The sequence below is a fragment of the Gallus gallus genome, chromosome 5 (genome assembly GCF_016699485.2).
Source record: "Gallus gallus isolate bGalGal1 chromosome 5, bGalGal1.mat.broiler.GRCg7b, whole genome shotgun sequence".
Taxonomy (NCBI): Eukaryota; Metazoa; Chordata; class Aves; order Galliformes; family Phasianidae; genus Gallus; species Gallus gallus.
Genome location: NC_052536.1, coordinates 24,224,546 through 24,247,873, shown reverse-complemented (window position 1 = coordinate 24,247,873; position 23,328 = coordinate 24,224,546). Strand labels below are relative to the sequence as shown.

The 23,328-nt window shown below is 41.5% G+C and overlaps 2 protein-coding genes across 21 annotated transcripts in view; one reads left to right on the top strand and one right to left on the bottom strand.

Moving 5' to 3' along the window:
• Positions 1–15,404, top strand: part of LTK (leukocyte receptor tyrosine kinase) — a 138,098-nt gene extending 122,694 nt beyond the window's left edge. For 3 of the 4 annotated variants that reach the window (XM_040701151.2, XM_046942657.1, XM_004941624.5), the window contains exons 20-29: positions 74–260; positions 1,148–1,238; positions 3,235–3,299; positions 4,563–4,692; positions 6,319–6,416; positions 9,765–9,857; positions 10,462–10,563; positions 12,028–12,162; positions 12,492–12,582; positions 13,306–15,404. In XM_040701151.2, coding sequence (XP_040557085.1) covers positions 74–260; positions 1,148–1,238; positions 3,235–3,299; positions 4,563–4,692; positions 6,319–6,416; positions 9,765–9,857; positions 10,462–10,563; positions 12,028–12,162; positions 12,492–12,582; positions 13,306–14,079 — 1,766 coding nt within the window. In that variant the 3' untranslated portion in view covers positions 14,080–15,404. Of the gene's footprint in view, positions 1–73; positions 261–1,147; positions 1,239–3,234; positions 3,300–4,562; positions 4,693–6,318; positions 6,417–9,764; positions 9,858–10,461; positions 10,564–12,027; positions 12,292–12,491; positions 12,583–13,305 lie in introns of those variants that run through there. The other variant, XM_046942658.1, reaches the window with a different exon arrangement.
• The window catches only part of ITPKA (inositol-trisphosphate 3-kinase A), a 48,468-nt gene continuing 33,233 nt past the window's right edge, over positions 8,094–23,328 (bottom strand). The window contains exons 7-14 of one of the 17 annotated variants that reach the window (XR_006939299.1): positions 22,464–22,963; positions 22,152–22,224; positions 20,464–20,567; positions 19,706–19,821; positions 18,486–18,593; positions 15,758–15,875; positions 11,435–11,515; positions 8,094–8,505 (exon numbers count right to left, since the gene is read on the bottom strand). Coding sequence is in view for 1 of the 17 variants with exons in the window: in NM_001391989.2 (NP_001378918.1) it covers positions 22,760–22,963 (204 nt within the window). In the remaining 16 variants the exon portion in view is untranslated. Of the gene's footprint in view, positions 8,506–10,620; positions 11,748–15,757; positions 17,493–18,485; positions 18,594–18,696; positions 22,964–23,328 lie in introns of those variants that run through there. The other 16 variants (XR_005860012.2, XR_005860016.2, XR_005860018.2 and 13 more) reach the window with 16 other exon arrangements.

Below are 23,328 nucleotides of genomic sequence, written 5' to 3'. Positions count from 1 at the left end.
TCTGTGTGCCTGGTATTATATTTTCTTTCCAGGTTCTGATACTGTTTGTGTATTTTATTTTCCTCATCCCCAGTTTATCACCTTAAGAAGCAGCAACTGGAAGGAGCCAGAGCACGACTGCAGAGCCCGGAATATAAACTGAGTAAAATCCGCACATCAGCCATCATGACAGATTACAACCCCAACTACTGCTTTGCTGGGAAGGCCGCCACTCTGAGTGAGCTGAAGGAGATCCCACGGAAGAACATCTCTCTGCTTCGGTAAGGCTTGGTGTAGGAGGGGAAGGGCAGCCTGAAGCAAAGGCAGAAGTGGGGCTTAAATGCTAGTTGTATTCAACAACAAGCATCCAGAATAAGAAACTGAGGGCTTCCTGTCTAGCTAACTGGAAAGCACCAACTAATAGGCAAGGAAAACTGTGACACTTTCTATGTCCTCTAAAATACTTTGATGCCATAAAACTCTTAAGAGCAAGTATGAGTTCATAAGCCTTCTGTCCCACGTTCCCATGCCAGAGTAGAGGTTACTTCACCTCTGTTCTTGTGCGATGTCCTGGATTGTATTTGCTACCCAGCAATAACTCCCTTCCAAACCTATAGCAGTTTTTCTTTTTTTGCATTTCCTGACACAAGGAAATACACACTAGATTGCTCTTCCACTCCATATAGTTCAGATGATCCTGATTAAAGCTACAAGGAAAAGAAAAGCTTTATCATCTTTGTGTTGTGTTACACTATCTCCTGAAGGGATCATCTTGCAGCTGCCTTTATATGTACTGTTTGTTTATTCCTTCCCTTCTCCACCCCTCCCCACCACCACTCCAGTTCTTTCTTGCCTTGCTACGGCCGCACATTGTGACAGTGCCATAGGATTTAGCAGGCTGTTTGATTTCATAGAATCATAGAATGGTTTGAGTTGGAAGGGATATATATTCAGAGCCATTAATGATCCAACCTCCCTAGTTCAGAGATGGCATTAGAAGATACTGAGAAGTTATTTTCAGAGGCTTTGAGATGAAAACAAAACTCTGCTACTGATTGATCTTTTACAACAGATTTTCTACCTGTTCTTGGGCTGGACAGTAAGAAGCACTTAGCCAATACTTGGTGCAGAGACACAGTAACAGCTGCTCTCTTTCTCTTTCTCCCAGGGCACTAGGACATGGTGCGTTTGGTGAGGTTTATGAAGGAACAGTGGTAGGCATCGCAGGGGATCCCAGTCCTCTCCAAGTGGCTATTAAGGTCAGTACCCAGAGTTGTTAGTTTTTTTATATACAACAATAATTATCAGTAAGAGTCCTATTATCTTACTGCCATTCCAGCAGATTGATGCAAATCACATGTGTAATGACAGAGGTGTGTATATGATGCAGGTTTCCTCATGCTGCTGCATCTGGGAGCTATAAACTTTGATTTTTAAGTTGTGTGGCACCAGCAGAGGGTTGAAAGTAAAGTATTATCTGTCTTGTTTGCTGCATGCCTATGAGTTGTGATCTAACCTAGGATAAGAATCTAAAAAGGGCCATCTCTTTTGTAGCCTCCACCCCTGTTGCTCAGGAAGGAGAGAACCAGTGCCCTCAGAAGGGAGTTTATATGAATTATAGTTTATATGAATTAAGCATAGAGACTGCTTAATACTACATGTTAAAATGGAGTAACAAATAACCTATCAGCATAAATAACTATAGCATCATTGAAATCAACACGTAATCATCAGTTCACCCCAGCAGAGAATCTGGTTTGCCCCTAGAAATGTGATTTCTGCTGAGGTGATTGCAGAGAGCCCTTGACAGGTCCACTAGGCCAACACAGCTGCTGTCCTGTGCTACTGTGATGTATTGATCTGAGTAGCTGGGAAAAGAGAAAGTTAGGGGGAAGAAAAACTAGCAACAATCAGAGCATTTTGGACTGGAAAGAGATTTCTTAATCCTGTGCATAAAACAGAAAATCCTGGCTAATATTAGTATGAAGTATTTATATGACAGGAAACAGCAAATATTTAGAGTAATGCTTGTCTATTTTTACTTCTACATTTCAGTTTTTAAGTACTTTCTCATAAGTTTCTCATGTGACACTACTATATTTCATAATTTGGATTTCAGTTACATTTCCTTTATAGGTGAGAATAGTGTCTGCCTACCATTGATGAAACTTGCAGTTGTTTCTTAGTGCTGCGCAGCATTAAATATGCTGCTGTGAACTTATGCTGTAATATCATAATTTTCCATGTCATTAATAACAAGAGAGAACAGGCTAATTCTCTGTGAAATTACTGCTGTTGCCTCAGGATTTGTCAGTTACTCAACCCTGAAGTACAAGATGATCGTTGCCTCCTTCTGTTCTTTTACAAGCTTGTGACTCAGAGGACTAAGTCTACTCCTATGGGTTCAACTCAAAACATAGATTTCATTAATAGAAATAAGTTCTGCTATTTGTTGTTATTTGCTCTGTCTTTCAAAATTCTCTTTAAAAAATCATGTCTCGTAGGAAGCACAGTGCCAAACAGAAGCAGATCAGCATGTTGTAGTTTTTCAGGGCGAAGATTGTTTGCACTGTCCTGTGTAAAGCAATCACTTATTTCAGATAGCAAAATGTCTCCTGTATTGGAGACATTTCCATGCCAGCCCTCACCACACTGAGCAATGACCACCACCCATTTCTGTGTGCACTTTGAAACTGCAGCAAGAGCTACACCCAGCTGTGGATAACTCATCCGTAATCCTCCAACTGGCACAGGAGCAGTTCACATTAAGCAGTGGCAGATGCTGTCCAGATCTGCTAGCAGGAGAGAAAGCTGTAAGGCTGTGTCACATAATTATATGAATCAAGTGGCTGTATGTGCTACACGACATGGAAGTAGGTGCTGCAATGTGGACTTAATAGCAAAGGGAGAATAAATTCAAACCTGTGGTTTTAAAGTGCTTACTAGATCTCCATGTCCCCAGCCAATGCATTTCTTAATGTAAATCTGAAATAATTTTGCTCTAGAACACTGTACATAGTTAAATGTACACAAAACGAAGCCTCCAAGTAGATCACCACTTTCCTGTTCCTCTAACTGCTGAGTTCAGACAGTTCAGCTGACTGGCACTGAAGAGATGAGACCCTCCTCATAGCTTCCTGAAGTGACTCACATTTGTGTTACGTGCTTCTTTTTTTTTCCTTTATCCTTTGGTGCACTCCTAAATGTTCTCAATTATTTGGTGGGGCGGCCCTCGCTTTCCTTAACTCTCAACAGACACTGCCAGAAGTCTGCTCCGAGCAAGATGAGATGGATTTCCTGATGGAAGCACTGATTATCAGGTATAGCTCAAGGGTTTAAGACTGGTGGTGAGTAGGGGGGAAAGGAGTAATGCAGGTATGAGAAATATTAGTTCTGTTGCTTGGGTTTGGGGAAAAAATAATATCCGGTCTCTTTTGTCACCAGATAGTATTTTAGTAGTGTACGAGTTACTGGTTTCAGCCACTTGTGTTTATCCTAAACACTGTAGCTGTGGGGTTTTTTTGATGCACATCTGAACAAAAATTTCTCCTGGTTGGTTCTGCTGGTCATGTTCAGGCATGACATTTTTGTACAAGCTTGTTCTGTATTTGAAATGGCTTCCTTTTCAAAGAAAAAATTGCTTTTTTACCAAGCATTCATGTATCAAGTAACATGTATTGAAGTTCTTGCAAAAATAAATTATCAGTGGTGAAATGGAAAGCAGACTATGCAACAGGAAAGCTAAATATTAGAGCCACTTGTGCAGAGACTCAGAAGTTCAGCCTTTGCAAGATGACTACCAGGGATGGTACAACATGGGCTGTGTGCCAGGGAGGTGAGTTGTTGGTCTTGGATGCTTGGGCTTAAACAATATTATCTCTTGCAAATAGAAGTAAGGCTTTTAGAAGAGTGGTTTGGGCAGCCGAAGAAGGTATGAAAAGCATTTCAAATTGAGGCTTTTTCAGGTGGTGCTATTATGTGCAGCCTTTTTGCTTTTCTTATCTGTAGAACTATTTGCCATAAGTGCTTTCTCTGGGGAAAGTCCTTGTGTTTTGCCTTTTTTCTCCCCCACAAAAAGTAGCTGAGTGAGATACTTCGAAGCTTCTGTGTGGATAAGGTAGTGAACATGGCTCTGCACTGTGCCAGTAGCTTGCACAGATAGAATTGATCTATTTTAAATTTGAGCAAGATTAAGTTCCTCCACCTCTCGCTACCTGGCCTAGTTTATACCCGTATATACCAATATATCCCCGTCAAGCGCCTACTGCAACAGATGCTCTTTTTCTGCTGCTGAAGCACAATTCAAGAATAAATCTCATGACATAATACTGCTTCTTAAAGTCTGTAACAAGTTTGAGTGGCAGATGAACTGAAGGTAACACTGATAGGGTTTTTAAAGAGCAATTTCAGTCAATTATAGAATGCTTTGATTCACTTGGTAGCACATGATCTTCCCCAGCCTGAATTTGTTCAGTAACTTGCTTCGATCCAGGTCATCAAAGCTCAAGGCAGAGTGAACGTGGAGGACGTTGGCCAAGTACTAACATTGTCTCTCTTTGTGTTGCTGTGACCTTGCCTTTCAGTAAGTTCAATCATCAGAATATTGTGCAGTGCATTGGTGTTAGCCTGCAGACGCTGCCTCGCTTCATTCTTCTTGAGCTCATGGCTGGAGGAGATATGAAGAGTTTTCTTCGACAGAATCGACCCAGAGTGGTGAGAAACCTTCCCTGCTAGGCTTATGGTTGGTTTTAGTATGAATGAGGTTGGCTGGGGCCTTATGCACTCCTACGTGACTTGGTGCAGTTGCATGGCTTCTTCTCTCAACACACATACTGTAGCTTTACATGTGTATAATCCTATGCCAATACTAGTGTGTTGTTAGAAGATCTAGCTTAATTCCTTCTTCACAGAGCAGTAAATATACTAATTAGAGGCACTTAGAATGATATAACAGCATCCACGCAGAAGAGTCTATGTAATTTTGATTATGCCATTTTGAGTGAAAGTTCTATAAATTCTGCAAGTAGATAAATTCTGTGGAAAACAGAGAATAAAAATATAATCTTCATAAATCAAGTATAGTTGTTATGTGAGGAACAGTTATTTTTAAAATATCATGGGAAAGCAAAGCTGCCACTATGTTAGCTGCAATGTCAGTAGATAGCAAATACAAGAGCTGAATTCCCCTTAGTGCTCAAAGAAATGTCCCTGCTCACCTTTCTGAAAACAAACTGGCCCCATCAGTGATGTATTTCACCGCAAGTTTCTGTGGCTGCAGAGAAATGCCTGCCCATCACAGACAGAGGGATCCCAGTGAAGAGATAAGGTCTCAAAGTCTGTGATTCTGTATCTCCTCCTTCATTTCCTCACCAGAAATGCCTGTTTTATAACTATAATAATTCTCCCTGGCAGGTGCCCAAGAGCTTTGTACAATAACTTGCCTAGCCAATAAAAACAGTGCTCAGTGGCTGCAGTGTACGCTATGTGGTTTGAACAGGAGAAATTACAGAGACAGCAGCATCCAGGAACAAAAGCAGATTGAAAAGAACAATCTATTTGATATCTCTTGAGCTTCTGATGAGCAATGTAGTAATTTCTCCCCACCCTTCCCAGGAGCAGTACTGAAGTTCTTGGAGAAACACCAAGGAGATTTCCCTACAGAGAAATAAATGACTGTATGAAAATAAGCAGGGCTCCTGGAGAGAGATTTCCTTATTGTTCTTAGGGAAATGTAGATTGTGATGGGTGAGTGCCAGTCCCAGAGCCCCGCGATACAGCCTCTCTCTTCTGCACACTCAGGGTATTCTCTGCCCTCCCACAAGAACAGATGAGGTGATGAATGCTGAGCACTGGTGCAGAGATGCACACTCATGCATCTTCGCTCTCTCCCTCTCTCTGAATTCATGTGCTAATCTCTTTTGCTAATATATCAATTCTATAAAAGGAAGGTTTGGATGTTTTTTGTTTGTTTTTGCTGTTCTTTCTTTTGGTTTTACCTCCCATTTCACCACTATGCCCAAAACTGCTAGGGAGCAGTTTTCTCCCACCCCTTTTCTAAGCTATTCAGGTCAAGACATAAATCCCTAAGCAGCCTACACTCATGCGCTGTGCTCAGGAGTACTAAAATCTCCAGGGGAAAAAAAATAGCTTAAATAAAAGTTACCTCCTTTTCTAACTTTTTCTTTTGAGCTGCTTGTGTCCCTCTTTGCTCCTGCCTGATACAGCCTTCCCGCCACCTGGTATATGCCTCTCCCTTTCCCTTCTGCTGCTCTCTAATTATCCTCTGCCTCTTCTACTCCATTGTTCTACCCTTACCACTTTCTGTGCATCCTTTTCCAGAATCAGCCATCCATGCTAACGATGCAGGACCTGCTGAACATAGCTAGAGATATCGCCTGTGGCTGTAAATATCTGGAAGAGAATCATTTCATACACAGGTGAGGAGAAACAGTCCTTTCTGACATATGTTTCCTTGAAAGTGTGCTAAGCTCACCCAGACTCTATTTGCAGCGCATTAAACAGAGCTGCCTCCAGAGGGGAGCCTGAGATTTCCTCTGCCGACACAGACGTGTGGTCAGGTGTCCAGGCCAATCCCTCTGGTGACTGGCAGGAGATGGGCTCTGTTGGAGGGAAAGGAATCTTCCTGTTTGCAGTGAATGGTTTCAAGAGTTTTTAATCTTCAGGTGATTACAGTGTAGACAGACGCATTTCAAATTAGCCTTACAGTCCACTAGATGGTAGTGTCACGCTGTGTTAGCTTGTTAACGGTCCGCTCTCTTTTCCTATCCCTCGGTCCCACCAGCACAGGACAGCCTGTATTTGAGCCATTGTCTCCAATAGGGTAGAGCAGGAATAATAGGAAGCAAAATACCAGAACTCAAGGCTTTCTTCCCAGTAGCTGACCTGCTGCGTGATCCAGAGGAGGACATCATTTGTCTGTTCAATCCTCTTTCTTCTCCTTTGTTCAGCAAGGAAATGTTGGTAGGTTTCAAATATGAATAAAATACTGTAGAAGGGGTACAGGTTATTACAGGTAGCCTTTTGAGATTTCTAGTTGAAGGCTGGACTCCTTTATTTCTGGTTAAGAATTGTTTCAGCTCATTAAGTTCCCAGACATAGCATGAACTGAATTTGTTTCTAAGTATGAACCCCATGCTGAGTTCAGTGGGTGTCTGTAAAGCAAAGGAGAGACCTTTGCCCCAGGGGGTGACACAGGTTCTAAGCCTATGTGCAGCATGAAGTTATGCAAGTTGTCAGCCAATTTACCCCCACCCCCAACAAACACATGTACTTAAATGCGATGTTGTACAGAGCAAAGAAGCAGAGCAGGCAAAGGTGTGTACAAACTGGGGAGACTGAGGGAAACAAGTGGCAAAAAGCCACGAGATTGAGATAGGGGACATGTTATGGTTTTATGATTAGAGCATCTGTGACAGCAACCAAAGCATGTAAAATCTTTTGCCATGTCAGCCACAGGCTTGGGATGTGGCCTCAAGTGAAGTCTCTTCCTCTCCACATGCCTCAGTTCTTTTTCCACACAGACTAAAAGAATATGATGAATTTAAATTTAAATGGCCCTAAGAATATGGTAAATTTAAAGCTTAGAAGGCAAAGATTTAGAACCCCTCAACAAGTGCTGATTAGTAATTCTTGTAAGTGAAGAAAAGTGCAGTGTAAAAGGACTGTGTCTGGACAGAGAACTGAACAGGTGATGGCAGGGGGTTTCTCTTCCTGCCCTCATCTCAGGGGAGCCATGAGGCTGGCTGGATGCACAGGGCAACGTGTGCTGTGTGGATGAAAGTGCTGTGCGTTGGGCTGCCGTGTTGACAGGCTCCCAAGTAAAGGCTGCAGGGAGAAGGGCTGTGTGCATCTCCTGGGAGCTGGAAGGCCAGGGCAGTATCTGGAGAACACAGGGCTCAATGCTAGAGAGCTTTTATGAGGATCGCTTCAGGGTGTCTTCATTCGGGAATGCTCTGCCTCAAGAGTTGCAGGAAGTAACCAGAGAAGGACAAAGAAAATTATAGTTTCATAAACATATGGGTCTTTTTTGCAAATGACGATGAAAATACAGCAGAACTATCATCAGACAAGTTAGAGTATCAGAAAAGAAAATATACCGTTTTCAATCTCCTTTTTATTGGGACGATAAGTTCTTTTGAAAAAGGCATTAGAGACTTCTGTCATAATAAATATATTTTAAAAGCAGTAAGAACACACAACAAATGTTAGCTTTTAGAATGCCAAATAAGTACAAGAAAAGCAGTATTCTTACTGGCGGCATCACAGTTAATCACTACAGCATCATTTAAAAAAATGTGATAGCGGTGTCCTTCATCCTCCCCCCACCTTGCTCTAATGAATTTATGATAAGGAACAGTTTTTGCTTTGTGCAGCAAGAATTCCAATGACAACTCACAGCGATGCTCTTCACAAGTAGTTTTCTCTGGCTGTTTTTACACCATTAGGTCTCTTGTATAAGCTACCTGGGAACAGACTCGTCTTGTTTTAGCCAACGATTCAGGAAATCTGCATAAAAGGGATTTCATTTAGGTCTTATGTTAGTATTTGTTAGTGACATCGGTATTATTTAGTTAATAGATGTGGAATCTAGAGAAGGCTATCAGTACAGGTGAGTGGTATCCTGGCGGGCAGGATCATGTTATAGAGATGTCACTAAGGCCTAGTCTTGTGTGTGAAGTCTTGTCATGTGAGAGTCACAGATGATAATGGGAGGAAAAAAAAAAAAGCTAAGCTTGAATTCCAGATCCTGTGGGAATTTTCAGTGCTGGCAGCAGGAAGAAACACATGAGTTGTTCAAGGAACTCATTTTTCTTGGCAGTCAACAGGACCCCCACAGAGCTATGACTGTTAATGAGTCCCTTTTCAGAATACATATTTAAAATGAATACAAACCCTTCAGTGTTGGCCATGCAGTCATCCCTACCATTTGTCACAATCTAAACCTGCATCCAGCAAATGCTGGATGTAGCTTTGCTTGGTTGCATGGAAGGTTGCCAGAAGCAACAAAGGAACAGTTTACCATATCTGGTCCTACGCTGACTTTTCAAGCAGTTTACTAAGCCTTTTCAATAGCATCATATCTGCGTTGCTGATAAGAGATGCTGATACCATTGAAAAAACACTTTTTCTTTTTAGCTAGAAACATAATGTCATAATGTGGTTGAAGCAGAAGAGGTTGGATCCATTCGTTGTCTGAGACTGCCCCTGTTTTCTGCTTTAGAGAAAGAGGATGGTAGCAGGTAATGCTCAGAGTATATTGAGTAGAAATGGTAGAAAATTTAAATGCAGTTTAATAATTAAAGTTAATGAAAATGATTGTGTAATTAGCATAGTTCTTGTTTTCATTAAGTTATCCTCATTTGTGTTAAGATGACTCAGCTAAGACTTGCAGGGCTGGAAGTCTTAGCTTCCAGCTAGGAAGAAGAAAGAAAGAAAGTCCATTCTTTCTTTATTCCTCAGCTAGTTAAGAGTTCAGAATGAGACAGAATTATACATTCACAGAATGGCTGAGGTTGGAAGGAACCATATGGGATCACCCAGTCCAACCCTCCTGCTTCAAACAGGGTCACCTACAGCACATTGCCCAGGGTCATCCAGGCAGGTTCTGAATGTCTCCAGAGGAGACTCCACAGCCTCCCTGGGCAGCTGTTCCAGTGTTCCGTTCCCTTCACAGTGAAGTTTTCTCTCATGTGCTTTCTTTTTTTTCTTTCTTTTTTTTTTCTTTTTTTTTCTTCTTTTCTTTCTTTTTTTTTTTTTTTTTTAAGAGATATAGCTGCAAGGAATTGCCTTTTGACCTGCACTGGGGCAGGTCGAATAGCCAAAATCGGTGACTTCGGGATGGCCAGAGATATCTACAGGTAAGTGAAAGGTCATTCCAGTCCTACGAATTACTCAGTAATCTGTATCCATTTAAATGGTTTGAACTGCCTTATCTAATTTGAAGCAGCCGAACTGTCTATTACATTTCTGAATTTGATTTCCAGTTAACTAACTGGGGTGAACAGACTGTAAATTAACACATCTATGCCTGGTAGCAAATACACTTAAATTGTGTCATTCTAGACTGGGCCCTAGAGGACACTGCAAACACACATGGATGCTAAACCAAACTCAGGTAGATTTATTAGGTAGTTGACCACAAATAATCTCAAATTTAAAAAATATTCATAATTGTAAATGTATGAGGTCAAGAAGATTTTCTGTATCAGTGCCTCATGCACAACTTCAGCACGTTTGATCTCTTCAGCTATGCACCTACAACATTGTCATTTTCCATCTCAGTTGCAAATGTGGTATAAAATACTGCTCGGATGGTACAATTCATGTGGATGATTTTTTCTTATTTGGCCCCCAGTACTGCATGCACTCTCTCCAGTTCCTGTTGCTGTGGTGATAGGATCTTTTATACCTCTTAGCCCTTTGAGACTGTGTGACATTCTGCATATATTTAATCTTTCCCAGAGCAAGTTACTATCGCAAGGGAGGAAGAGCCATGCTTCCTGTCAAGTGGATGCCACCAGAAGCTTTTCTAGAAGGCATTTTTACCTCCAAAACTGACACCTGGTAATAAATGTCTATTAATAACCTCTGCTACTCACTAATAAACCACATTTACTGTTCAAGGGAAAAAAAAAAGTCTACTCAGCAGGCAGCCCTGAAGATTTCAATCTCCCATGTCCTCAAATGGGGGGGGGGAAGTAGCTATTTCCCTCTGCATTGTTAGATGTGTGACTAAGAAATCGAGTGAAAATTAAAAAATCTAGTGCAAATGGAGGGCATAACAAATAGCCATAGATAAATGCAGAGTATCATATAAGGGTAAGCAAGAAATGTAAAGAGAAGACCATTTAGAATTCTAAGAAGTCTCAGGCAAAAATGCAGACACTTCTTTCAGCTCTTAGTATCTGCCACTCAGTGCTTACTGGTTACAAGGCCTGCTCAGGTACTTTGTAATGACTCTCTCTATACCACGCAGGATTACTCTTATATCTTTTTTTTTTTTCTTTTGTATATAAAATGACAGCAGCTTTAAGCAGAAGCCCTTGCTTGTTGCTGAGGAAACAATATTTATATACTCATTCTTCATGTAGCCTGATTTTTCTTTAAAATAAGCATCCCCTCAACAATGACACATTTGTGCAAAGGTGCTGGGGAATGGAAGCTTTCCAGCTGCTTAAGAACTCCTGTCTTCCTATACAGTACTCTTCAATAAGCAAACTGAAATATTACTTTAAATGGCACACTGATCCAGTTTCCTGAAGTTGTTAATGCCAGAAGACAAGGGATTGTGTGTCAGAGCGTAATGGTAAGCAGCCAGTAGTAAATATTTTGAAGGAAAGTGCTACAGTTCCTGTAACAGGCTGTTGTACATAATGTGTATGTACTGGAAATCTCATCCACCTTTGCATCAAATAGTGACTCTTAAAATTCTGACCCTGCTGAAGTCTTTGCAGATCCATCTTGATTTCCCTGGGTCTCCACTGTAAGTAGTTTTCAGTGTCACTGCCTAACTGACCTGTAGATATAAAGAGAAAAGAGCAACTATGTAATGACATAAAGGCAACGATGTTTACTTTTTCACTTCTAGTGACGGTCTCTAACTCGTTTTTTTCTTGAGCATCCTCTTCCCAAACACTGGGAAACATCTCAAGTCTGTCAAAGTAAGTTAGGAATCTCCAAGCCAAACGTAGCAGTTCTTGTCTTCAGTTAGACCATGCATAGCAAAGGGTGCTTTGGCATTTTCTGTTCTAGAAATAACAAATGCAGCAGAAAGAACAAATTCAGTTATTCAAATATTTTGAGGCATCTGCAAAGCTACTTGGGGAGCTTGAACAAGGGTTTTGATTGACTGTTCTGTTGTTTTTTTTCTAAATCAAAGCTGGCTCATAGCCATTCTAATTACATGCTTCTGTAGTTAGCCTGCAGGTTCAAAAGGTTGCTGCTGTGTTTTTACCTACCCAATTTTGTTCCAGGTTTGTGGGGCACAAATGAAACCTAATCAGTGCTGTTGTCTGGTTTCTGACACAGGTCCTTTGGTGTCCTTCTCTGGGAGATTTTCTCTCTAGGCTACATGCCATATCCCTGCAAAACTAATCAGGAAGTGCTGGAATTTGTCACCAGTGGAGGAAGAATGGACCCGCCAAAGAACTGTCCAGGGCCTGTGTAAGTATTTCCTCACACTCTCAAGCTATGGAACAGTGGTTATCAAAAGGGTTGGGCAAAGGCAACTAGACATCTTCCGTTGGGGAATGGTGATTGTATCAAATACTATCCCAGTATTAGTGAACATCTCTTGAGCCACTGCCTCTTGTACATAAGTTAGACCTCTACAGGGTTTGCTTTCTGTTGGGATCCAAGGATGCAGAAATGACGTCTACTTTTGCTCCACTCTTTTGAGCCATTTACCAAGTGCGGTTTTTCTAGACCCAAGCTCACATCACATGGAAAGACATCTTTCACAGTTACCTTAATGGATTCTCTCTCATTTTAAGGTACCGCATCATGACGCAGTGCTGGCAGCACAGCCCAGAATACCGGCCAAACTTCTCTACCATCCTGGAAAGAATTAAGTACTGCACGCAGGTATTGGCCCACAGTAATTATGTAGATGCTAATCCCCAGAATGCCATCCATCCAAATGCACTATTAGTGCAAACAAGATTAAGGCTCCTCACAAGCTGATGTACTTTCCAGTGGTGGTACTGGCTCAACTGTTCTTTTCATTTGTGTTTTCATCTACCTACCTTAGCTCTCCTATCTTCAGCCCAACCAAATTCAGATGATACTGTTCTTGTGCAAGCGGCTGCTTCCAGTTCACTGCTTGATCAGTAGCAAAATGTCCTTTTTGTGATAGGAAGGTATTTAGTGTCTGTCAAGGTCCACACTTTGACCTTGCCTAGTGCTGGTTGAAAGTCATGGCTGAATTGGTAGTGGGGGTTAGGGGAAGATGGCATAGCAAGTTCACCATCTGGTAGAATTTTACAGTTAGAGGCATGGATCCAACCTGCCTGAGAGGCAAATTATATACTGGCAACTCCCAGCTCAGATGCTGATTTCAGTAAAGCACAGCCACTGTTGAAAGGAAGGACATAAACGAGAGAGGACTTTTGCAAGTCCTAACAGCATGCAGTACCCAGATGGCTTATGGCACTTTGTATGAGGTGCAGGAATAATGCCCAAACCTAATGCTAGTCCCTGCCAAAAACTTTTCTTGCTCTCATAGCTATTTCTCTGAAAATGCAGGTGCGACAGTCACCCTGGAGGCACTCAAGGTGTAACGCATTTCTGTGCAACCCTTTCTTCTAGGACCCTGATGTGATCAACACACAGCTGCCCATGGAGTGTAGCCCAACACCAGAGGATGAAGGGAACACAGTTGTGCGCCCAAGTGTTCCCAGTGGGATAGTGCCCCTGTTGGTGAGCCCTTCTCTTACACCTCAGATGACACCAAAAAGCCTGGATACCCACTGTACTGGGCACAAACTCGTACAATGTCCACAAGAGCTACTGGTGGAGAACCTCAGCAACCGGACTGCTCGAGGGCCCAGCCTGCCATGCCTCAGTGATTTCAACAGTGCGTCCTGGATCCAGAATTCAAACCAGAAGTTAGAATTCAGCAATCCACCAACCCACAGACTGAAGAACAAAACTAAAAACCTTTGGAATCCAACCTATGGATCATGGGTGCTAGAGAACAGCTGTCACTTAAGCCCCATCTCCAAACTGAAAGTAACTCCAGAGCGAGAAGATTCAGGCTTTGATGGAAATTGCAGTTCTTCTCCTAGTTCTCGGGCATCTCCAGCATCTCCAAGTCGAAACAACTGCCCTCACTTAGATATTGGTGGGATCGAACTGGTGAAACTCCAGAATTTCCCCTGTGGGAATGTAAATTATGCATATGATGATCTGTGCTTTGGCACTGATCACTCACCGTCAGTTTTGACAGGGGTCAGAGCAGCTGTGCTAAGGAGCTCCAGTCTGCATACAGATGAGAAACCTTTTTATAAAACAGAGAAAGCAGCAAGAGAGAGGGACTCTGGTCTGTCTCTGTCAGATGACTTGAGTGTTACACCAGTATAACAGAAAAGATTCATCCAAAGATCAGAGAATGTGAGTGTTTCTGGAACGGCAAACTTGAACTGCTTCCTATTTCACTTACTTCCTCCATGTAAGTTCCTTTACAGGGGTGATGTTTCAACATCAGCAGTGATCTGCCTCCTCCTTCTACCTGCCAGATCCCCAGATCATTACAGACGGTTGTATTTCTACTTCTGTCCACCGAATGTATTCCACTGGACCAACTTAGTTGTAGAGAACAGCGTTGCTGCTCTGAGTCAGGATACAATACCTAACAAAAGACCTCTTTTTCAATCTGCTCAGGTGAAAAGAAACAGACCTATCAGCCAACCACAGTGTTTGGATGGAAATAATGAGCAACACAGGTTGCTCTTCTGTCTGACCTAAGAAACCAAAAATGCATGCTGTGCCAGCAGCGAACAACTTGTGAAGACCTGCTGTGTTTCCTTGAGCTTTTTACTGCCCTGATGACTTGCCTAATGATGCTCACATAGTGATGGGAAAGTAAATGAATAGCAGCCACATTTTCATCTGTTTAATAGCAGACCCTTTAGAAAACATGAAGTTACTGCTTAAATTGGAAACAGCAAGAAGGATGAAAAAAAATCCAGGATCCTCTGAGCATGTGTTTTGAAAACAAGCAATGAAGAGGAAAACAAATTTATGATTGAAAAAAAATAGCTGGTGAAGCTGATGGTATCTCTTTGGAAAGAGATACCTTCCTTACAAGGAAAATGTGTTGCTTGCCTCATGGTGTTGTGTTCTTCACAGCTCCTGGTGTGGAAGGGGCAGGTGGCTTTCCAAGAAGGAGTGAGCTGCCAGGGGGTGATGGGAAATGGACTGTCTTCATCTTTTAATGGACTTTATTTGGGATGGACTTCGTTTTTGTAAGTACTTTGATATGCAGCAGTAATTTCCTGTGCTATGTTGATAAGCATTACTGATGTTCTAAGGTAACAGTAGAACGTGGTAGGCTGTAGCTGGTTTCAATTTTCATATATACTCCTTTGAAGTAGAAACAGAGTAATGCAAGGGAACAGAGTGAAGACAACCTGCTTAATATAGACATCGCTTTACAACACCCCTTCTACAGCAAGGCAAAATAGTTCAGCCACTTGAGAAAGCTAAAACTATGACTTGGCTTCACACACCTGAGCAGGTTGTCATTCTCTTTAACCTTTCGAGCATACAGAGTTGCTGGTTAAGGTAGTTGTTTTTTTGAAGAAAGATTATTTCTAAGGCTTTTTCTCCTGTTATTTGGGGTCTAAACAGATGTTTATTGGTTAAAGCCTGGAGCCTGGGAAAGTAAATAATTTGGTTTAACCTGAGCAGTCTCAGAAACTTTTTGTCCTCGTCCCACTCCTGTACTGTGCACAACCAACCTGCAATGGCAAATTACATGCTGCCTTTACAAGTAATCAAGTTGGCTATAGACTCCGTCTTGTTCTCTTCCATGGGATGAGGTGCCCCAGTACAAGCTACGCATAATAGGATTAGCTGTATGCACACAGTCTAAAGATGTGGGTTAGCAGGATAGAGATTGCTTTGAAGACAAACTTCATGTCCTCTGTGAGAGCTAGATACTGCTGATATGTGGTATAGAACAGCACAGAGTGATGAGTCTGAACCCATCCTTTGTCAGGGAAGTGTTTTTTCAGTTCAGGTTTAATGCTTTGCTTACCTGGCTTTGTACTTGTTCCCAGCTTCCTGTGGTCTTAGACCTTAAGCTTCAGAATGAGTAGTTTTATATACTCTCATTTCTAGACCTGATTGGTGATGATGATCCTTTTAGCAGTGAGCTGTATAGCATGGAAAAAATTCCAAATCTATGTTGTGAAGTTACAAGTGGTCAGCATAGTATTATTCATACTTTTAGCCCATTGCCTGTCCTACCTTATGTCCAGGAACTGCTACAGCCAGGTTAGATGAGGTAGAGTTAGCAGGAAATTAGGGTACTCATCCTTTCCCCTTGCAGAGGATAACATTTCTGGTTATGTTGCATGCAGCCCACCTCTGCAACCTGCTTGCCAAGAATAAACAGACCTAATCTTGGCTAGCTGGATTAACAGCAGCTCATCTATGTACAATAATGCTAGCATTCCAAGGAGAAGCAGGCAGGATCCCTGCTGAGCTCACTTTAAGCTACCGTTGTTTTTCACATATGCGACATTTGCTTCACCTTAATTCATGAATTTAGAGAAGCAAATATTGATAGAACTACGTAAGACATTGAAAAGTAAAGTGAGAGCAGAGCAAAGTTGAACTATAGTTTCCACTACTCACCAGTGCTACGGGTGGACTTTGCATGCAGCTTTCTCTTAATTTATTCATAAAATGTAAGTAAGTTCATCAGTCTAGCACTTTGGACAACACAGATGTTTTCAATGAATAGTTAAGTCAGTATACTTATACAGGAAGAACAGGGAAAAAGCTCCACTGAACTACAGTGAACCTCCATCCAGCCCAGTATCTTATCCCTATGAGTGACCAATAGCAGGGTGTTGAAGGGCAACTGTAAGAGTAGAGTAAGCATGTAGTGATTATCTCCTACGTATACTTTGCTAGTTTATGACAGCACGTAGCTCAGGGTGTACTGAGTCAGATGCAGTGTCTCCTAACAAGACAGAACATGGATCTGCACAGATCAAGTGGGCACTAAAAGAACTGGCTAAGAACTTTAAGCATCTGCATTAGAAACATGCTTTTTGTATGTGCTCTTACCTCCCTCAAGTGGAAATAAAGGTAAGCAAACTTTTGTCAACACAGACACCATCAGTCTTTGGCCTGTAACAGTTTTTCTGTGTGTATCTGATCTCATAGATGCTTTTCAAAAGCCTCATAGTAATGATTTTTTTTAAATGATGATACAGGAGGAAATAATGCTAATACTGCTCCTACTGTGATGCAATACACTGTCCAAACCAGGTTATTTAAAAAGAAAGAGAGCTCTACAACCAACCACCAATTCCTACAATTCTTAGATGAAGAATATGGTTAATACAACCACAGATTTCAGTGTCCAAATTATACCATTTCAAAATACCATTTACTTGAAATCGTCTTTTAAGGTGATGCCCATAGTGCATAATGAATGAGTTGAACCCATATTGTCAAAATTAGATTACTTGGGCAATTAAAACCCAAAGAAACGATTTTGTTTCCGAGAGGAATGACTTGAGCTGGAGACTGGCATTATTTAGTCACGTAATCCATATGGGAAGTCTTCCACCAGTTCCCCAATGAAGAATCAGCCCTGTATAGGGATACTATACATTGTCCTTCCCATTGGGTTTTACGTTGTACATTTTAACAAAGACTACCTACCACCTCAGTTTTAGATGTGTGTATATAGAGATGGGTTTTTTTTCTTCTGGATTTGGCATTAGTACTTTATGTTCCTTCATGCAGCCTCTTACCTACATTTTAAAAGAGAGGACTGTAATAACAAAAGATGAAATAATGCAAATTTCAAACTTTCTCTTTTTTCTTTTCACATTTGTTGATATTCTTGTTATCTTTTCTCTCCTCTCCTTCAAGTGTTTTGCATCTTCATTTTTCCTCTAAACAGAATTTTTAACTGCACAGATTTAAGGTTTCCACTTATATCAACCCTTTTCCCCAGGTAAGTTCTCCACTTACTTCCCAGTGGGCTGGTGTACACTGAGACAGCTTCACAGATATAATTACATAGATATGGGCTTTTGCAAGTGTAACTTATTCCACCTCCAACACCCTCCCACTCCTTACCTGAAACAGAACACTACTGCTGGGAATATGGCTTTCCCCGCAGTACGTGCATCCCTGCAGCAGCGTGAGGCAGGGATCGCTCTTTTTCAAACTGTTGAGCAGCAGTGCTATGCCAGACAAGTTTTGTCCTGCAGCTGCGGCCTTGCTCTTCCTGTTCCTAGCTGCCTACCCTTTCCAATCTGATGCAGAGACCTTAGGCATGACATCACTAACATCTGCTAGTCTCATCACGCGACACTTTCATTTAATTGAATTGGTTTTGATTTGTCGTTACCTCTGAACAAGGCAGCGCTTCTTGTCAACTTACCTTTTTGGGTGACTACTGTGCATAAGTAGATGACAAGCCTGCTTCTATGCAATTTCAAGTTGGACAAATGTATACTTTATATTTGCAACACAAAATAAAGAGACACTAATGCTGACTACTGTTTCCCTCTGTGTTAAATACAGTTTGCACACAGGTAAGAGGACACTGTCTTGCTGAGAAACATTGTCAGTCGTGGAGGACTGACTCCAGGAACAGAGCACATCCCCCCTGCTGCCACAAAAGCGGCAGTGCCACAGGGCTGTGGAAACACTTAACTGCTCTGTGTGCAAAGTATGTTTTAATGCATTATTTTTCTAATATACTGTAAGAATTGGATTTTTGAGACAGAACTTACCTCTAAGAAAGCTGTCAAATGTTGCATGGTGTTAGGAACGAAGTTGCAATGTCAGCTCCCAGATGTCTTAAAACCAGTTTTATTTCAGGAAGTAGTAGATACTAAAGCCTAAAACCACAAGAAACACTGAAATAACGAGGTTCTGGCCCTTGCATAGGGAAGTTCCTTAAGAAAATATTACTCTTGTGTGACCAAATCACCATGGATGCCCTTTTTTCCTTCAGTCTCATGTATTTATTAGCATACACACTTAAGAGTAACAAACACTCAGCCAATACAGTCAAAAGTGACCACAGTCAGCATTGCATTGTAGTGTTCAGAACAGAAGCACTGTTGATGATACAGGCCATTTGATCTCAGTACTATAAGAGTAATAAAAAATAACATCACCAATTAAAAAAAAAAAAAGCAAGAGCCCTGTGAGATACTCAAGGGGTTAGTCCAAATCCCATTGAAATCTTTCCCTATTATCGAATGAATCAGAGTCAGATGGTAAGTGAATATTCCACGTGCAAAATACAGAGGCATTTAATTTGCATCACTCTGATTAAACTTAATCCAAATGTATATCCATGGGGAACCTTAACACCTATCATTTTTAAACTTATCCAATGCACTTCTTTGTGTACTTCTTTTTATATTGCACCCTCCCACCAAAGAACCTCACGGCATCTTGCAGGCAAAAATGAAGTACAGCCTCATACCATTCTATGAGGTAAGGAGGTACTATTACCATCTGCAAAACAGGAACGAAACTGAGGCCAAGGAAACTGCCCAAGGCCAAAACGCAAGTCACTGTCAAAACTGGGGAAGAGAAGTCCTACTGCTAGATTCACACCGAACTCTGCTGCATCTAACTAGTGAGCTTAATGACCCTGGTGTCTAACTCAGAGGTTAGCTACTCCTTGCCTGGACAAGCGTATCTTCCCATGCTGTGGAAACACATGATTTCAGTGTCTCCAGAGTGAGGCATTATCCCAGTGGAAGCATTTAAAGAACTGTGTTCTGGACTTGTATGTGAGCGAGTGCCTTGGTTATCATGCATCAGCTCTTATATGGCAAATGCCTGTGCATGTTGATCTCATACAGATGTAAGCTAGTTCAAGGCAGCTTTTTCCACAGCGAAAGAAAGCTATGCTGCTTCCTCACAGTAGCACATGTGAATGTACACAAAGAGGCACTCAGGGACTTCTGATGTGAATCAAGGTTATCTAACTTACCCTGCGATAATTTGCTCAGGATCTCACAGCCTCCAGCCCCTGACAGCTCCAGTCCTCACATCTGCAGTCCTACACTTGCCATTTGCTAATGAAAAGCTCCTTCCTTTGCATCTTTCCTGTAACAGCAGCAGAATATTAGATTGTGGTTTCTTCCTTTCTAGCCCTTAGATAAGCCAAAGAGTCATTTCAAAACAAACTTGCTAGAACTATTCAGTATCTAGAATGAATTTCCAGAACAAGGACTGCTATAGCTGAGGTTTCCCTTCTCCCCCCCCCCACCCCATCTTCTCACCTACTGCACAGCTTTGAAGAGGTTCCCTTGTTATCTCCAAGATGAGGGGCTACAAACCACCCTCGGAGGTGCTAGCAGCTGTCAGGTTTTTGAAGTTACTGCTACTACATTGCATCTACTTCTTTAAAACAAGACAATTCTAAAAGTTCACAACCCATTCTCAAGTGACATTGGAGTATCAGCTAACTTTTACCCTCTAAATCCCACCCCCCATGCAGAAAATAACTTGCACTGGTGCAAAAGGTTCACATGTGTTAACAAAAAAAAAATAATTATGAAAGGTAATTAGGCAACCCACTAATTAACTGTATCACCCTATCTCATTACACTTTATTTAACCTTTTCCCATTCAGTCTGGTTTTTTGTTTGTTTTTTCCAAATCCCTGAAATTGCAGTCTTACAGAAAAGGCAAATGAGATTAATTTACTCCTTTTTTCTCCTTAAGCACTGCTAGCTGATAGTTTACCTGTTGGCTGCAGAAAAGGAGCAGGAGGACTTAATTAATTAATAGTATGAAAATCACCACAGATTAATTTGTCATCTCATAGCAATTCCAAGGTTAGGAGGCATCTGAAATTACAACATGCATGCTCAATACTGGAAGCTCACCACAACTAAAAAAAAAAAAAAAGTGTAAACTCTTTGAAATAGCTAAAAAACCCTCTCAAAAAAAACCCAGTGGAAAATTCAGGAGCACACTATCAAGAAAATAAATTGAGGAGGACTTGAGAAGGCCACAGAAGAAGTCTGAATTTGCAGCGAACTGCAATAATTATCAGTTTCAAACAACCTCTGTTTGACAACGAAATGTCTCCACACCTCACCATTTCCACAGGATACCCACTCTATGTCCTCTAACCTTAAGGGTGCAATAGCATTTTTAATACTGCTGTTTTGTTTAGAGGTGATGAATAAGTTCTTAAATCTGATCTCATAGCACAAGAGTCTGTTATCAAAAGTAACTCTTTGATTTCCCTTTGATTCAAATTACCAATGTTACAGATGCGTTTCATTCCAGAGCTACGCTGTACAGGATTTTTGCTCATGGTCACAGTTAGGTATTCTTGAAAAAGCTGCTCCCCAAAGCACCGAGTCACCTTCACCTACCCTGAACTTCTTGGAATCTCTTCTGAGCACAGGACACTCGCAAGAGACAGCAATTTCTGATCAGTGTGCATTACCAGCTCAAGATGATAAAAGTGAATTAATCAAACACTAATCTAAGTCTTGTCCTTATTTTGGAAACTGCATCAACATATATTTATATTAAAGCCTGGAATGTAAGTGAACAGGTGAATGCCGATAGTCTTCATCTCCTGCTATATTTATAGAACTGTTAAAATGACAAGAGGCAACCAACAGAAATGGTATGTGAAGCCATTACAAGTATCATCACTTCAGTCTTTCTCAGTTCTAATCTAAACACTGTGAATCACTGTGAATTTTCTGTGGCTGTGCCTGGGCCACAGCAGAAAAGAGTAAATCACAAGCGGTCCCGTGATTCCAGACAGGGACTAAGGAATGTGATATACTGACATTCCTTCCCCCAAACTGCCCTGAGTTAACAGCTGATATATTGGAGGAGGAATGTCTAGGAATTATCATTAGTGTAATGCTGTGAATGCAGAAACTTTACCTTCCTGATTGCTGCTCTATACACTTATATAAGTACTTTAATATATAAGTTTACACACTTAAGTGGCAGCATTGTACTTGGGAATAGGAGCATGGCCAAGAAATCACCTCTTTCATGTGCATCAGAAGACACTCAAACTATGATCTTAAAAGATCACATTGGTTACTGGCTACTAGTGTGTGCATGTATGTGCATGTGTACAGCAGATTTATGTTAAAAATGAGCATGCCTTGAAAACCCCCTTAGTTCCCCAGTCTGAGTGCTAGAGTGTTATCACTGATTTTCACAGCTGTAGTTCAGGTCCAAGAGACCAAACCTGCCAAGCTAGGCACTTTTCCAACAGCCCACCCAGTCTGAAAGTCAAATGTTTCCGGAGACAACAGGCTGCTACTCTCTCCCTGGACTAGCTGTAATCTCCTCAGAGGCTACATAAAAAAGCAAAGGCTGCTCTTGGACAGAAGTGAATTGAGGCTAGAGGTGGGGATGAGGAGGACTAATCAACAACGGTTACCACATACAGCCACTACAAACTGCTGTCTCACTTCGCTCCAGGATTCTTCTGATTATCACCAATTTCCACCTTGGGTACACCTATAACATAAGGCAGCAGCTGTTGTTAGTCCAACCTATAGAGTACACAGGAGCAAGAAGACTTGGAATTAGGGCAAAAAGGAAAAAACATTCCTGCTGGTTTCAAAACTATCCAGTTCCCTGAAAAATTGTTACTCCTCCCCTGAATTCCCAAGCAATTGCTCTCGATCACTGAGAGGTAATCTGGAAGTCCCATCAGTTTACCAGAAATCAGAATCTTCCTGGTTTACCATACAGACCTCTTGACTCATGCTGGTGTGATTCCTGAGTATGGAGACCTTGATTCTCTGAGGACCAGTCTTACATTAGGCTGGCGCAATACAGACCAATCTGGAGTTAGTTATTTAGGTTCACAGAGGGCTGATGCAAAGTCATTTCGATAACTAGCTGCTGGGTTCTGGATATATTTCCCTGTGCGCTGTGATGACCTCAGGAGTTTGAAGGGAGCTAGTTAAAGTAGTTTCCTTCTGAGTGATCTCAGTAGAGAAGAAAGTTAGTTACAAAGCAGCCCTGTAAGTTTTGTGCCACTTTCAACTCATCTTTCAGTGATGCTTTCCAAGATGCGAATCAAATTGTCCAGTCCCAACAAGTATCCATCCTCCCTGTTGCCTTCTTGCCAGGGGATCCTATGATCCAGCGTCTGCCCATCAGGGAGAAGGGTGGTCTTCCCAAAATCAATCAGCCACACATTGGCATTCCCACTGCCATCATGTACAAAAAGTAGTGAACTTCCAACGACCTGGAACGCAGATGGAGATGATGTTAAAAGCGTATCTTTAGGTCTCCTCTATCACTCCTAGTAAGATGACAGCCTTCTCACCTGTGACCCAACAGTCTTTAGGGCCACTCTGCTTGCATATTTACAACTTGTATGTAACGTATATATAATGAAATCAATCAGTAACATATAAATGGGCAGGTAGCTGAGAAAAGGGACCCAGCAGACAGAGGGAAGAAAAGCAGTTCACCAGCCCACTTGGTAGCTGGTCTCAATTTGAGCAATTGAGCAAATGCCAGTAACTATTTTCAAATAAAGACCATAACCTATGATTAACAAAACTGCCTCCAGTGACAAGTGGAGATCAACAAGGTAAAATAAAATGT